At 36.7% G+C, this 17,408-nt stretch overlaps 1 protein-coding gene across 1 annotated transcript in view; it reads left to right on the top strand.

Annotated features, from left to right (window-relative positions):
• Nucleotides 1–10,138: 10,138 nt before the first annotated feature.
• Nucleotides 10,139–17,408, top strand: part of Arhgap24 (Rho GTPase activating protein 24) — a 339,907-nt gene continuing 332,637 nt past the window's right edge. The window contains exon 1 of the mRNA XM_048364348.1: nucleotides 10,139–10,333. Within this exon, the coding sequence (XP_048220305.1) occupies nucleotides 10,154–10,333 (180 nt within the window). The 5' untranslated portion in view covers nucleotides 10,139–10,153. The remainder of the gene's footprint in view (nucleotides 10,334–17,408) is intronic.

Raw genomic sequence — 17,408 nt, 5'->3', positions numbered from 1 at the left:
TACTAATTATTACCAATGAGGGAAAACATAGAGTCTATGTTTCTTTGAGTCAGGCTCACTTCAATTAGCATGAGTTTTTCTAAGTCTTTCTTTTTCCTTACAAATGGGACAATGTCATTCTTTCTGATAGAAGCACAGAATTCCATTGTGTCTATGTACCACATTTTCTTGATCCATTCATCTACTGAGGGGAATCTGGGTTGGTTTCATAGTTTAGCGATGACAAATTGTGCTGCAATGAACATAGTTGTGCTGGTGGCTTTAATGTGGTCTTGCTTGTAATCTTTTGGGTAGATGCCCAAAAGCAGGGTTGTTGAATCATAGGGGAGCTCTATGTTTAGCCTTTTGAGGAACCTCCATACTGCTTTCCAGAGTGATTGAACAAGTTTATACTCTTACCAACAGTGCAATAGGGTTCCCTGTTGGTCACATCCTTGCCAGTTTTTCTTGATAATAGCTATTCTTACTGGGGTGAGGTGGGATCTCAATGTTGTTTGGATTTCTTTTATCGCCAGTGATGTAGAGCACTTCTTCATGTGCTTCTTGGCCATTCTCATTGGCTCTTCAGAGAAGTCTCTCTTTAGGTCTTTAGCCCATATATTAAGGGGGCATTAGTTTCTCTGAGGATTTGTTTTGTGGGAATTTAATATTTTTTAGTTCTAAGTATATTTTAGATATGAGGCCCTTGTCTTATGTATGGCCAGTGGAAGATCTTCTCCCAATCTGAGGGCTTTCTATTTATCTTGCAAGCTTTGTCCTTTGCCATGAAGAAGCTCTGCAGTTTGATGCAGTCCCATTTGTCCAACCTTTCTTTGATTTGTTGTGTTTCTGGGCCTTTATTAAGAAAGTGTCTTCCTGTGCCAAGGAGCCCTAGTGTTTTTCCTATTTCTTCCTGCAATGTTTTCAGGGTTTCTGCTTTTATCTCAAGGTGTTTGATCCATTTGGAATTGATTCTGGTGCAGGGTGATATATAAGGATCTAGCTTTAGTATTTCACATGTGTTGGGCCATTTTTGCCAGCACCACTTGTTGAAGATGCTCTCTTTCTTCCATCCTGTTTTTTTTAGCTCCTTTATCAAATATTAAGTGGCCATAGTTCTGTGGGTTCATTTCTGGGTCTTCAGTTCTAGTCCACTGGTCCTCATGCCTGTTTGTATGCCAATACCAAGCTCTTTTTATTACTGTTGCTTTGTAATAGAGTTTGAAGTTTGGTATTGAAATTCCTCCACCACCGTTCTTCCTTTTAAGGATTGTTTTTGCTATTTAGTGTCTTTTTTGTTTCATATGAACTTCTGGATTGCTTCCTCTTTCATTAAAGAATAGTGTTGAAATATTGATGGGTATGGTATTGTGTTGTAGATAGCCTTTGGCCATATTGCCATTTTCACAATGTTAATCCTCACAATCCAGGAGCCTGAGAGGTTTTTCCACTTCTTTAGTTCTGTTTTCATTTCCCTTTTCAGGTGTTTAAAGTTTTTATCATAAGGGTCTTTCAGTTCATTGGTTATGGTTATTCCTAAGTGTCCTTTTTGTGAAGCTACTAAAATGAGTTCTTCATAAGATACCTTTTACCCCTTTCCTGGATGAAAAACATTAGTCATTGCCTTAGGGTTAGAATGGAGTGGGGATAGGAGGAATCTCCCAGAAGACTTCTTTTAGTGAAGACACTACTCCAGGAACAGGAATTGCTATTATTTAGCCTCATGCTTAGACTATGTGATAGGATGGAAAAACTGGTAGGTATCTTATTCTTCTCAAGGTACTATAATGAAATACCAGAGACTGGGTAGTTTAAACAGTAAAAATTATTCTCTCTGAGTCTAGACACATAAGCTGACAAGATACTTTCTATCTCAAGAATCGTTGTCCCTTAGCTCATCGGCAGCCTTCTTAATGTGATCATTTGAGATCTTCTTTATGCAGGCACAGAAATAAACAGAATGATCGAGTTCTCTGATGTCTCTTCTTACAGGGGCACTCATCCCATCAGATCAAAGCCCACCTTCATGACTTCAGCTCATATTAATTACCTCCCCCCCAAATCTTATCCTTAAATACCATCACACTGGAGATTAAGATGTCAACTTAATTAACTTTTAGCAGAAATGTTCAGCCAGTGACAGCAGGTCAGAGAGTTCCATGTGGAGAGCCAATTTCTGCTACAAGTAGAGAGAGTCAGAAGAGATAGACTGGAAAATGAGAGTGAGCAGGAAACATCCAGATGGAATGAGATGATGGAGAAAGTATTCACACCAAGCTGAAGTAGAAGGCTGAGCATTTTAAATTAAGTATGGTTGACCATCATAAAATATGCTTGTATTATTTAGCCTGAAATTATTTAATGATTAGAGTCATAAAAGAATATTAAGTTGTAAATTAGACGTGTGGATAGCTATAAAGAAAGGCTCTACATGATTATAAAAGTAAACATATAACTTCATAGATTAACTGTAATAATTGCAGAGCCAGGTCCTTTAGTAAATTCAGTGTGGTGAAACTCTCATGTTCTTTTTTAAAAAATGTTTATTATTGTATAAGTGATGTACAGAGGGGTTACAGTTACATAAGTCAGATAAAGAGTACATTTCTTTTGAACAATATCACCCCTTCCCTCACTCTCTCCTAGTTTTTCTCCTCCAGCCCCCACCCAAAAGTTATATAATTCATTTTCAACATAGTGTCTAGTGATTACCATTTTCAGTGTTTGTCTCTTCATTTCTTTGCCTCCTCTTACCCTCCCAAAGACAGATAAATGAACAAACAAGGCAAAAAGAAAGTAAAACAAGAACAACAACAAAGAAAATAAAAACCTCTTGTTTCAATTTCCTGATGTTCACTTTGATAAATATTATTTTATATGATGAGATGCACACGCTGTTGTGCCTATGTAACCCTCTCCTAATAATCTCTTTCTTTGGGCTCTCTTTGCGTGAATACCTAGAGACCTGTATAATTCATCATGTCCCGTGTATTTTATTTTTGTTTTATTACCCAGTGTGTTTACTTGCAGATTTATAGGCACATTCTAGTTACCACAAATGAGGTAAGCCATGTAACCTATGTTTCTTTGGGTCTGGTTTACTTTGCTTAATGATTTTTCCAAGTCTTTTTCATTTCCTTAAAAATGTTGCAATATCATTCTTTTTGATGGAAACATAAAATGCCATTTTGTACCTATGCCACATTTTCTTGGTCCGTTCATCCATTGAGGGGCATCTGGGTTGATTCTATATCTTATCTATGGTAAACAATGCTGCAGTGAACATGGTGGTGCTGGTGGCTTCAGTGCAGGCTGGTTTGTGGTCATTGGGATAAATACCCAGGAGTGGAATTGCTGTGTCACAGGGAATCTCTATGTTTAATCTTCTGAAGCACCTTCATACTGTTTTCCAGAGTGATTGAACAAGTTTACATTACCACCAACAGAACAGTAGAGTTCTCCCCACAGCATCTGCTATTGTTAGATATCTTGATAACAGTCATTCCACCTGGAGTGAGACGGAACCTCAATGTTGTTTTCATTTGCATTTCATTTATGGCCAAAGACCTTGAACATTTCTTCATGTGTCTATAGGCCATTCTTATTTCTTGTTCAGTGAAGTATCTTTTTAATTTTTTAGCCCACAAACCCAGTGTGTTTGTTGTTTCTTTGAAAGTTTGTTTTGGGGACTTTAATTTTTTGAGCTCTATTTATATTTTAGATTTGAGACTTGAACTCAGGACCTGAGCACTGTCCCTGCCTTCCTTTTGCTCAAGGCTAGTACTCTACCAGGGCCATTCTGGCTTTTTCTGTTTATGTGTTGCTGAGGAATCAAACTTAGGGCTTTATACATGCTAGTCAGGTACCCCACCACTAAGCCACATTCCCAGCCCCATTCTCTTTTTTGCTCAGGTTATTTTTTGAGATAAAGTCTTGATGTTGTTTTTCTCAGACTGGCCTGAACTCAATTTCTCCTATTTACTCATGCTGCAGTTGGGATGACAGATAGATATATGCCAATGACCTCAGCTATGATTCATTGGAGTCTGACAAACAATTTGCTTAGACTAGCATTAAATTGCAGATCAGTAGAATCTTGTGGTATATCACAAGTTGCTCTAGTAAGATTGCTATGCCATGATGCAAGTTTTTACCAGCATCGCAGCCATGGTTTTTAGTTGTTAGGGTTCCTTATGTTTGCATGGCATGTTAGCCATCATAAAGGATTTTTCACTAAGAGTGGTAGGAACATATAAGTTAACTTCTCAGTTCTGTTTTTGCTTCAATATTGAGTAGTCATGCATTTACATTATTTTTATATTTCCATTCCTATTTATTTGATGGTAATATCAGTAATTCTAGTTTGAAATCTCATGAACAACTCTGCAGAGACTTTCTGAGCATAGTAAAAGTATTTTCTCAGTGGACAGTCAGTGAAATCATTCACTGAGAATTTGAATTAAATAAATTACTTTCCTTGATGCTCAACCATAATTGGGTATACATAGTTACTACAAAGTCCAAAAAAGTAAACATTTTAAAGGTTATATTTTTCATAAAGAGCAGTTTGGGACTTATTCAAGAGTGATAATTTTGTATTTAAGACCACTCTTCATACCAAGTCAAGTCTCTTATGTCAGAGACAACAAAAAACTCAAAGCTTCTAATTATACAATTTTTGTAAGGCATTAACTGCAATTAAAATGAGTCCTCCAACATGGTGTTGGTGGTTCATCCTGTAATCCTAGTTACTCAGGAGGCTGGGAATGGAGGAATTCGATTCAAAGCCAGCCAAGCCAAGTAACCACCAAAAAGCTGAAGTGGCGCTGTTGCTTAACTGGTAGAGTACTACTCTTAAGTACTTAAGCTCAGAGACAATGCTTAGACCTTGCATTAAATCCCAGGACCTGACCTCAAATAGAATTTGTAGGAATTCATAGTTGTTAGGTAGCTTCATTTATGGATTTAGTCATTGCTTATTGAGCATCGAGGAGGCACTGTGTAGGTTGTAAGGAGGAAGACCACATTCTTGAGCTTCATGAAGTTTAATGTCTCTTCATGGGTTAACAGAAAACCAGAAAATAAAATACAAAGACACACAGAGACAATGAACAATGTAAGTATTGCATGGAGATGGTAAGTTTTAGGCTGAGTCTTTGATGAAAAAGCACAGGCTATGCATTCTGGAGAGAGAGGTGCAAACATTAAAGCTCTAAACAGTAAGGAGCCTTTACAAAAGCTTTACAAGAGCTGACAGGAGACTGGTGTAGTGAGTATGTGTGGGTTGATAGGTGGAGGTTGAAGGAGATTAGAAAGGTAAGTAAACTCCAGATAATTCAGAGATTATCAGCTTTGGAAAGGTGCTGTGTTTTGAAATAAGTACAGTGGGAAGCATATAAAAATTTCAGTGTAAAATATCATTGTTTGATATGAATTTTTAAAAGTTCACTTTGGCTGCATTTTGAGGAATAATATATGTGTATGAATTTGTGTGTTCTCATTTGTGACTAAAAATAGAAGCTAGAAACACTAGTTGGAAAGCTACTGAAGTTCTCTCCTTCAAAAGATGGCCAGGCAAGAAGCAGAGGAAGAAGTGCTCAACATCACTGGCCATAAAAAAAGTACAAATCCAAACAACACTGAGATTCCACCTCACCCCAATAAGAATGGCCATTATCAAGAAAACTAATAACAACAGATGCTGGCAGGGATGTGGCCCAAAGGGCACCCTACTACACTATTGGTTAGAGTGTCAACTTGTTCAACCACTCTGGAAAGCAGTATGGAGATTCCTGAAAAGATTAAACATAGAGCTCCCCCTATGACCCAGCAACCCTGCTTTTGGGCATTTACACAAAGGATTACAAGCAAGACCACATTAAAGCCACCAGCACAACTATGTTCATTGCAGCACAATATGTCATTGCTAAACTATGAAACCAACCCAGATTCCCCTCAGTAGATGAATGGATCAAGAAAATGTGGTACATATACACAATGGAATTGTATGCTTCTATCAGAAAGAATGACATTACCCCGTTCTTAAGGAAATGGAAAGACTTGGAAAAACTCATGCTAATTGAAGTGAGCCAGACTCAAAGAAACATAGACTCTATGGTTTCTCTCATTGGTAATAATTACTACATGTGTAAGGTAGTCCTAGTAGATGATCACAATAGCTGTATAGCTAGTACATTTGAATACATAAGATGATGCTAAGGGAAATTAATTCCAATTTATGGGAATACGTGGTTTATTGTTGTTGTTGTTATTTTCTAAGTACCATGTGAAATTATGCCTTTTTCTTTTGTCTTTCTTCCCCATGGTTTTACCCCTGATATTACTGTAACTGATTTTGGTATCCTGGGTAATGTATATATGTTTATCTGTACTAGGGAAGGGAAGGGAAACATAAAAATGGAGAGACAAAGAGTAAAAGGTGAACCAAAGCAACAGCAACAGCTCATAAGACAATATGCTGTAAACCAACGGTACAACTCATGGGGAGGGGGAAGAATTGAGGAAGGGGGAAAGTGGTAGAAAAAATGAGGGAGGAGGTAATAATTTTGGTAAGAAATATACTCACTGCCTTATGTATGAAACTGTGTCCCCTGTGTGTATTACTTTTTTTTTTTTCCAGTTCTGGGGCTTGGGACTCAGGGCCTGAGCACTGTCCCTGGCTTCTTTTTTGCTTGAGGCTAGCACTCTACCTCTTGAGCCACAGCACCACTTCTGCCTTTTTCTGTTTATGCGGTACAGAGTAATCAAACCCAGGGCTTCATGCATGCAAGGCGAGCACTCTTCCACTAAGCCACATTCCCAGCCCCTGTGTGTATCACTTTGACAAAAAATAAATCAATTAATTTCTAAAAAGATAAAACAAACAAATAAATAAGCAATTTAAAAGAAAAAAAACAAAAGAATAAAAAAAGATGACCAGGACCACAGAGTTGGGTCTCATTCAGACCTAATATAGCAGAGATTCCAATTAGCCAGGTTTTACATACTTTGTATGTGTTACCATTTCAGTTGACTGATTTGATATGCTGTGTGAAGTAGAGTAAATCATTTACAAAAGAATGTATGAATGTATCCCTTATTAAGATTAAGTTTGGATCAGAATCAGACTTTAGAGGTAATCCTGTTCACTTGTAAACATTTAGCATGAAACCACTTGCAAAACTGAATAATTACCCAAAATCTAATTGACCTTCATCATAAGCCAGACACTGTATGGTGTATGAAGCACATCTGGTGTCCTTACAATTATAGGATTATAAATGAAAGATTCCAGGGTGTTAGAAGGGACCATATTTGAAAATAATCTAATGCAGAATCCTTATTCGAATGACAAAAAAGAATTTGAAGCATTAAGTTTCTCTAAAAATATGAAATCTGCTTAGTAGAAAACCATTGTTATTTTTGTAAAACTTAATTTTAGTCATATGGCAATAGTAGTGGCATTATTTACTTGAGGGATATGATAAACACACTTGAATTTCTGTTTTGGTAAATTGTTACAATGGGTATTCTTAAAATACTTTTGATGTGTCCTGAAATCATGGACATGTAAGTAGTTAGCCAGGAGGTCAGTAGGCAAACCTTTCTTTGGTTTCAGTAAGGCATACAAAAAGACAAAAATTATGACCCATTTCCTAATGTGTGCACATTTTTTCATTAAGGTACTAATAGTAGAGAAAATGGGGGCTGCTCAATTATATTTCTATATTACTGATGGTTGCTAATTATTTTGGATTACTTTAGAGGGATATTTTTCAACTTAGTTAAAAGCATGAGCTTGAGAAGAAAGAAAACATGTCCACAAGAATTGTTTTTCCTGTAACATATTCTTGTGTGTGTGTGTGTGTGTGTGTGTGTGTGTGTGTGTGTGTGTGTTGGCATGCTTGTTTTATGATTCTGTTTTACTTTATAAATTAAAATGTTTGGTCAGAGGATAAATAAATACAATAAAATAAATCGAACTATTTAAATACCAAAAGACAAAAAAAGAATATTTTGGGTGGTCTAAGTCAGCATATTTATTATCTAAATTACATCACAACCTTTATTGCTATTTAGAGTGGTTTTTATTTGGCTCTATATAGTAGGTCCAGTTCTATGAAAATAGATGAAACTTCCTGCCCTAGGGGCATAACAAACAACATACTAGACATGATCAAATCTGCACATAGAAGCGTAAAGCAGACAGTAAGACAATGGTCACAGCTGTAACTGCCATTGGAATACCTCTAGAGCAGAGTTTCAAGATGATTTGCAGAGGTGTGAAGTGGTATAAAGTAGAAAAGCATTAAACATAAGAATATTAAAAGCAGATACTGAATGAGTTAAATAGTAGTCAAGTGAAATCAATTTGAAATCCAAAAGTAGTTTGAAGAGAAGATAAAAGAAATCCCAGAGAGTTTCAAATATATTCCAGGGGAGGAGGCCAAGAAGGGTGAAATGATCAGAATACAAAGCAAGTAAAACCAAAGTTTGCTTCATCACTCTACCAGGAACTGGACAAGGCTTAGGAATAATACTTCCAATGAAGAGATATAAATAAGGGCTCACAATGGACTCAGAGAACTGGGAGCAGAGAGATTGGTGGGAGTGAAAGTGGGAGAAAAATGGGAGGGGTTAACAAGTTGGACAAGAAATGTACTCAATACCTTATGTACGTAACTGTAACCCCTCTGTACATAACCTTGACAATAAAGTTGAATTTCAAAAAGAAATTGGTAGAAACTTAGTGATGGGAAGAAAATCCAGTTGAAAAGATAGCTTGTCTTCCGGAGGAGCTTTGTGTATTAGTGTGTCTAATGGAAATTTTCTGTTTCACAAGTTAAATCTCTGAACTTTCATTAGGGGCAGAAAGATAACCTTATACTTTTACTTCCCCAGTGCAAATGCATGTGGATTCTATGCACTTAGGATCCATGCACTGTCCCTTAGCTTTCTTGCATAAGGCTTGCATTGTATTACTTGAGCTACAGCTTTACCTCTGGCTTTTTGATGGTTACTCAGAGATCTGAGTCTCACAGACTTTTCTGCATCAGCTGGCTTCGAACTATGATTCTCACACCTCAGCCTCCTGAGTAGCAAGGCTTGCAAGTGTGAGCCACCAGTGACTATCCCTTTCATTCTGAATGTGAATCTTTAGCACACACACTCTCTCTCTTTCTCTCTCTCTGTCTCTGTCTCTGTCTCTCTCTCTCTCTCCCTCTCGTTTCTACTGCAACCATTTAGCTTTCCAACTGTTGATGACTATTTTCTCTACAATGAGCTCATGTTCTTAAAATGTGTAGGGTATGTGGGCTTGAACTCCTTCACACATAGCCTGTCCTAGGCTAGGAGCACCATTTGTGCTGGATGGATGATGATGGATATGAGGAGAAAGACTTTCAACTAGCCACGTAGGCTTTTTGTTTTCTCTTATTTTTTTTTTTTTCAGCTGCACTAATCCCTGACAAGCCAGAACCACTTGTGAGGAGATGCTGTGAAGGAAGGAGGGAAGCTACATCTTGAGAAAATTTTACATATGCAAACCAAATGTCTTCCACTGAGCTTTTTAAAATAGTCCCTTTAAACTTGTAACATGTGTGGGGCTAGTGCTTGCTCTGGTAATCGTAGACTTGCCTGTGTGCAGCAGATGTACGTAGGATTTTGTTGATTGTTCTGTTTTCAAAAAGTGCTTCAGACACAGTACCTCTGAACTTCCCCATTCTTTGATTCTACTGAGGAACGAAGGTCTCACCACCCTGTTGCTAAGCTCATTTAAGAAAGTAAGGAAGCACAAGCTTTCTCCAAATTTCATCTGAACATGTTGTTGACAGATCTGTGGTTCGCTGCCAGAAATTTAGCTAATGAGTTGATAAATATTTTCTACCCTTTCCTCTTGCTTTTTCTTGTTTTTCTTTAAGAATAGAGTTATTAGTGGCTCATTGCTGTAATCCTTTCTACTCAGGAGGCTGGGATTTGAGGATCCCAGTTCAAAGCAGCCTGGGCAGAAAAGTCTGTGAGAATCTTATCTCCAATTATCCAGCAAAAAGGCAGAAGTGGAGGTGTAGCTCAAGTGGTAGAGTGCCAGCCTTGAGAGGAAAACAAACAGGGACAGAATGAACATGACAGAGCACTTCATTTTGTCTTCTAAACAGGAGAGTCCATCTGCTTGATAATGGAGGAGAACAATGACTCCATGGAGAACCCCCAGCCAGGCCAAGGGAGGCAGAATGCCATGAAGTGTGGGTGGCTGAGAAAGCAAGGAGGCTTTGTCAAGACTTGGCATACCCGCTGGTTTGTGCTCAAGGGAGATCAGCTCTATTATTTCAAAGATGAAGATGAAACCAAGCCCTTGGTAAGTAGGAGCAAATAAAAACGCATTGTGGGCCCATGAGATGCAGGAAGCAGACAGAGTTGCTGGAAAAGCGATGGAAACTGAGGCCAGATCTCTCTCCCTCATTGCTTTCAGTTCTTGGGGGTTTCATGCTTTTTCACTACTGTTTGCTTTAATTTGGGGATGACGAAGTGGCTAATTGAGGCCAAGAGGCAAATTATATTTGTCTACAGCTCATTTTAATTTTTACTAAGCTGGAACAGAATGTCTGAGTCCCTCAGGCAAACTGACTTCATGAGAAAATATGAATGAGTATCTGTTAAGAGATGTAGCCCAGAATATCAAAATCGAGAAACAAAGGATAAAAAGACAAACGACTCCAAAAGCAATACTTGCAAAACCATTTGGTGTAAATCAACCGAACAACTCATGGGGAAAGAGGGAAAAAAAAAAAAAAAAAAACATGGGGGGAAAGGGAAAGGGAAAGGGGGAGGGGGGAGGGGGGAATGAGGAGAAGGTAACAAACAGTACAAGAAATGTACCCAAGGCCTAACATATGAAACTGTAACCCCTCTGTACATCAATTTGACAATAAAATAAAATTTAAAAAGATAAATAAATAAAAACAGAAGATAAAAAAAGAGAAATGTAGCCCATAGTCAAAACATCTTTGCTTTTCCTCCAGAATGGGTTGAAAGCATAGATTTGAAGGGAAGCTGTAAACAGAACTTTCAATAATATCTGTAGCGTTTTTAGTGCTAGTCTCTGAGGCTCCCCTTCTGCCTTAACTCACATAAAATATGGATATGGTGCTGATATGTTCACCACTAGGCATAACATGCCCTTCTGGGGAAAGTCTCTGATTCTTTGTGGTTCTGTAGTGGTCCTTTATTTTCTTATTTACTTACTGTTTTCCTAGCCACATATCTCAAGACTGTAATAAAAGAGAAGAGACATCTCCATCTGCATTTTCATAGCTGCAACAAGATTTCCCAGCTGTGATCATTGCTTATTAATCAATGGAAAGATGTGAAGGGAGGAATCTCCCCTATGTTTTCCACTCATTTAGATCTCTGGGATACAGAACTAAGAGAAGAAATAGGTTCATTTATATAAATGCCCCCAAATCATGTGTTCTTGAGGCTGTTTCTTCTCTTGCTAAAGTTAAAAAAGTTCATTAGGAATTTGGAGTAGGACTCTCTCCATTAGTATTTTAAGTTCCCAAGGCATTAAAGCTGTCATTTCTCTAACTGAATTACAACCACTAGCAATAAAAGCACATACTCTAAGCTCCGGTCATTTTCTGAAATTGCTACTCTTTTTGAGCATTTAACAGGGCTAAGAATGTGCATCTATTATCTTATGAAATATTTAAAGCAATCCTATGAGTATGATTAATCTTATTTTTACTTGAAGAATCTAAGGATAGATATTGTGCAGGTTCCCCAGAGTGAAATGGATAATGGTGCCGTGATTCCACTTTAGGTATCTCCACTTTCCTATGGCCTCAGCCAAAGACCACATAGTTGGTTCTTACAATTTTTTTAAACATGTTTAAGTAGATGTACAAGAGGTTTTAACTCACCATCTCAGTTTATGAATTCATTGCAATTTGCTCAGTGTCAGCCCTTCATTGTTCTCTCTCATCTTTCACAAACAGTAAATTGTTAAGGACGTCCTGTGTTGATATTACCACAGAGAAATCACACTTCTGTGTTTGTTCTCTAACCTGTCATATCAAACCTTTGGAAAATATGAGGAGTTATTATAACACATGAGCAAGTTATTGCTTAGAACATGAAACAATGTGGTATGATCATATTAAACGCCAGAGGTGTAGTGAAGTTTTTCCCCTCTAGGTTTCTCCCTCACTACACACCTTGTTTTGTATCACATGATGCCCACATTAAGGTATTATTTCAAATATAAAGTTATTTTATAAAATTCAGTGAACAGGATCAGGTTAGTGAATAGGAAATGTGTCATGTGGGCAATGTAATAAGGACATTTTGCCATGGAGGAATATATTGAGTATGATTAGTATGATTAGTGAATAAGATTCAATGTTAGAGGGGCTGGGGATATGGCCTAGTGGCAAGAGTGCTTGCCTCGTATACATGAGGCCCTGGGTTCAATTCCCCAGCACCACATATACAGAAAACAGCCAGAAGTGGCGCTGTGGCTCAAGTGGCAGAGTGCTAGCCTTGAGCAAAAAGAAGCCAGGGACAGTGCTCAGGCCCTGAGTCCAAGCCCCAGGACTGGCCAAAAAAAAGTTTCAATGTTAGAAATCATGGACAATTCCTGTGCAAAAGGAGTAGGTGACCAACAGTGATATAAGTTGATTTCTTAGGCATGATCCAGGACCTAAATAGGTCATTAAAAGATCAAACAGACAGTTTATGAGAAACAGATAAAATTAATGCTGACAGTCTTCTTTTAGCTCACAATGTTTCCCAATAATGAAGGCTGGATTTATTTGACTTAGTGTAAGGTCCGAGTTCCTCAAATGTGAGAAATTGCAAATATCAAGGAAAGTGTACATGAATCCCAATTTGAGGAAGTTTATCCTAAACTATTAAGACAGGAATTAACCATATCATTTTTTAGTTCTGTGTGGATATTTTCATAAAAATTGGAAATAAGAAAATGCATAATCCTGACTAATGTAATGAAATTCTGCCTCAAAATGAAATTATTTCAATTTATATTTCTAAGAAATATATACTGATACTATTAATTGTTAGCATTTATACATTTAACTAAAATTAATAAAATGAAGCTGTATTGCCAAAAGTACTAATTCATTTATGAATCAAACACAAATTATTGCTGTTTTCTACGGAAGTTTTCCTAATTGTAATTTTCAGTTAAAGCAGTAAAAATGTTGGAATACATCACTTTGGATTACCATTTTTAATGTCTTTCATAGGAATTCATTCTTTGGGAATTTTGACTTAGTGCTTTTCAATTTCAATAATGTACACAAATATTTAGACCTGTGAAGAATAGGCCAGGTAAAAGCAGTATTTCTAAGTCAAGGGATACTTGGTAATGTTAAATGACCCTATCACTTTCAAGAAATGGGCTAATTTCTTTGGTTACAGCATGGCATAATGAAGGCAGGTATCTGTTTTTTTGTGGGTTGGTGAATGCTCAGTAAAAGTTATCTGTACCCACACAGAGGCAAGCCAGGGCCAGGCACTGGTCCAAAATCAAAATCAATATGACAAACTATTCTCCAAGTTGTACGAATTCAACAAGTACGAATTCAAGCAAGTTTTAGAGAATTCAATACCTAAATGAAGAACATCATGAAAAATGGTGAAAGTGGCAAAACCTCTTTTTGTATATATGTGTGTAGCAGCCAATGTGCTAGTGATACTGAGTGATGATCAATGAGGAATACGAAAGCTTCTTGCTTTGATTGCAATCTCCTTCAACTTTCCCCCTTGCCCTTCCATGAGGCCTCAATTCTTCTTAGATTTGCTTTCAAGCAGAAGCATTTATTCATTTCTTAGTTGTTTATGTTAAATTTGATTCCTTCATCATAAGGATGTCCTTGGACTTCATATATTTTGACTAGGCCTAATTCAGTATTACTTAAGGAAATGTCACTCATAAGATGAAAAAAAAGTGTTCTTTAAGCAATAAACAATAAACATATTTAATAAACATATTCTTCTTTGTTTTCTCTTAGAAGGCGCTTGTAGAATAAGAAGGTAACCTGTCCTTCTCCCCAAATTTGTCCCTTCCATCACTGAATACAGTTCTCGATTCATTTTATTTATTAATAATAATAATAATAATTATTATTAATTATATAATAATTATATAATATATAATATAAAATATAAAATATATATATTATTATATATTATTATATATTATATAAAATATATAATATATAATTATATAATTATTATTAATAATAATTAATAATAATAATAATTATTATTATTATTATTATTTGCAAGTCCTGGGGCTTGGACTCAGGGCCTGAGCACTGTCCCTGGCTTCTTTGTGCTCAAGGCTAACATTCTGCCACTTGAGCCACAGCACCACTTCTGTTTTTTTCTGTATATGTGGCATAGAACAATTGAACCCAGAGCTTCATGTATACGAGGCAAGCACTGTACCACTACGCCAGATTCCCAGCCTCCTCAATTCATTTTAAATAAAAACAAAGAAGCAATTAGTACCAAAGAGTGAGTTATGGTCCACCTAATATTTAATATTATAAAGGAAGGTTGTAGAAAGCAATAGGAGACCTTTATCTAAGCTCTAAAAAAGTTAGTGAGAATCTTCCAGAAACAAAATGGAGAAAAGAATTCAGAGCAGAGGTAAGACATGGAATTGTATAATGGTCACCTATAGATAGATCACTCCATACTGTGATGATGGGAAAATGACAAGAAAAGCACTTAGAGAGATAGGTAGGGGCACAGACTTTGCTGGGTAGGAATTGAGTTTTCTCCTAGGCAATGGAAGGCTATTTCCATACAATCTCCACAACTACACTAATTTCATTTTTAAATTTTTATATATTTATTTTGTGCAGAGAATGGAGCCTTTCCTTAGCTTTTCTGCTCTCAGCTGGTATTCTACCATTTAAGCCATATCACTTCCAGCTTTTAGGCAGGTTTGGAGATAAGAGTCTTACTGACTGTCCTGAAAGGCTAGCTTTGATTGTAACCCTTAGGTTTCAGCCTCCTGAGTAGTTTGGATTACTGGCGAGGGTTCACCAATTGGCAGCATATTTTAATCTCTTAGAAAGGAATTGTGGCAGCTGTTTCCTGATATGTGAAAACCCAAGTTATAATGAATATAAGTTTCTCGATTAAGTTTTTTTTTCCCATCTGCACTTTCAAATTTTGTCTCTCCCAGAACATGATATACATCTGATTTAGCATATTACATGCTTAATTTCTTGGACTGGATATTGTTTTTCATGGTCTTGTTCAAATTGCAGCTTGCCTTCCCAATATTCAGACACCTGCTTGTGTTTGAGGACTGGAAGCTTTAAGCAAAAGGCATAAGTGCCCCCTAGTTCTTTTCTCTTTCAGGAAGATATTTATGATAATGAGTTTCTAGCTCTAACTAAGGTACCCTGACAATATTTTCACAGTTCTCCTCAAAATAAAGCTGTAATGTAAAAGATGTGAAAGAAATCAAACTAAATATTTTAGTATCTTGTAATTATTATCAAATAGAGCCCTCACCCAATTTTAGCTTACCCTAGACAAAATTTTACCACTAACCTATTAGTTATTCACGTTTATACTTAGAGACATATTTTATTCCCAACAGATTTATATGTTAATGTTATTTTGGTTGTTCCTGAAAAATACCAGCAGACTGCATTGTGTATAGTCAACTTTTGAAAAAACACAATTTTTGTCACTCCTAGGTGATTACTATGAACATTGTGTATAGCTGTATTCTTCCAGCTTCTTGGATATTACTCTTCCTGCTTGATATTTTTAATCTTATAGTACAGTCATAACATAAAAAGAAAAGTTAAAATCCAATTGGGGCTGGGGATATAGCCTAGTGGCAAGAGTGCCTGCCTCGGATACACGAGGCCCTAGGTTCGATTCCCCAGCACCACATATATAGAAAACGGCCAGAAGCGGCGCTGTGGCTCAAGTGGCAGAGTGCTAGCCTTGAGCGGGAAGAAGCCAGGGACAGTGCTCAGGCCCTGAGTCCAAGGCCCAGGACTGGCCAAAAAAAAAAAAAAAAAAAAAAAAAATCCAATTATGAGCCATGACCCTGTGGCTTATACCTATAATCCTAACTGCTTAGCAGGCTGATACTTTAGGATTGTGGTTCAAGGCTAGTATGCATAACAAAGTTTGTAAGACTCTTGACTCCAATTGACCAGTGAAAATAATACAAGAAATCGAGCTGTGGCTCAGGTGGTAAAGCAATGCTAGCCTTGAGCAAAAAGCTCAGAGACAGCACCCAGGCCCAGCCCCTGGATAGGTACAACTTTCTAAAAGCTCTAAAACAGTTTTGAAATTCATGAAAATACTATTCCTCTTTTACAATTGTCCATTTTTACTAATAAAATGAATGAAGCCGTACTTATACATATCATAACATGAAAGGAGGCAATGTGTCACAGATAAAGAATAAATATTATAGTTATCTTCAAAAAAGCAACTTGTGCAGGTTTGATTAAATGACCCCAATGATCAATTCTGCATTCTCTTTGGAACCATCAGTTTTACTTCTACCAGGAAGTATATGGTTACTTAAGTGAAAAACTACCTTTGCCTTCAATTGTGCTGGTGAATATCTCTGACACACTCTCAAGTTTGAAAGTGACAGTAGGACACATCGATTTTTAGAAGCCAATCTGAGATACCTGATAAAATGGCTAAAATCCAAACACATAATAAACCAATTAATCTAGTCTAGACTTTCTAAAACAGATATCGATTCAATTGTTTGGGAATTTTTTTTTTCTGGACATGATGACTATGGCACTCTATTAGATTAAAACAGGTCTTCTCAACTTAGAAGACCAAAGAATTTTGAGTAATTATAAAGCAAGGGCTATCCCCAAAATATATGAAAAAGGATTGTTTGTTAAAGGGTAATGCATAATTTGCATACTTAATGAAATTCATGTATTCATGAAATCTAGAAGTATCTAAATTAGTTGCTGTTTTCTGTTACAAAATATGAGCTGGAAGAAACCAAAGCTCCAGTTGACATGCTTAAAATAATACTGAAAATATGGAAACCTGTATTTTATCCTCAAATCTACAACAAATTTCTCTGTAGCAGCTGGGTCCTTTGGTATTTAAAGAGACACATAAAACGGTATTGTGTATCATCACAATCTTTTAGGCACTCTGGCCTTTCCTAGAAATGATTATGTCAAGAGAGAAAAAAAATTACTAATATAAAATATTATTTTATTCTACAGTTGGTTGGACAATTTTTGGCTGTTTCTGTCTCCATAGCAATACATGCATACCATTTATTCATTTGAGAATAAAGGCTTGTGAGTAAAGTTGGATTGAATCATGTCTCATGTCTTTACTTATCATTGACACATTTGGCAAGTAGGCTAGCTTATTTTAAGTTT

This window comes from Perognathus longimembris, chromosome 16 (genome assembly GCF_023159225.1).
Source record: "Perognathus longimembris pacificus isolate PPM17 chromosome 16, ASM2315922v1, whole genome shotgun sequence".
NCBI lineage: Eukaryota > Metazoa > Chordata > Mammalia > Rodentia > Heteromyidae > Perognathus > Perognathus longimembris.
The sequence above is the reverse complement of the archived record's forward strand: the minus strand, read 5'-3'. Positions and strand labels throughout refer to the sequence as shown.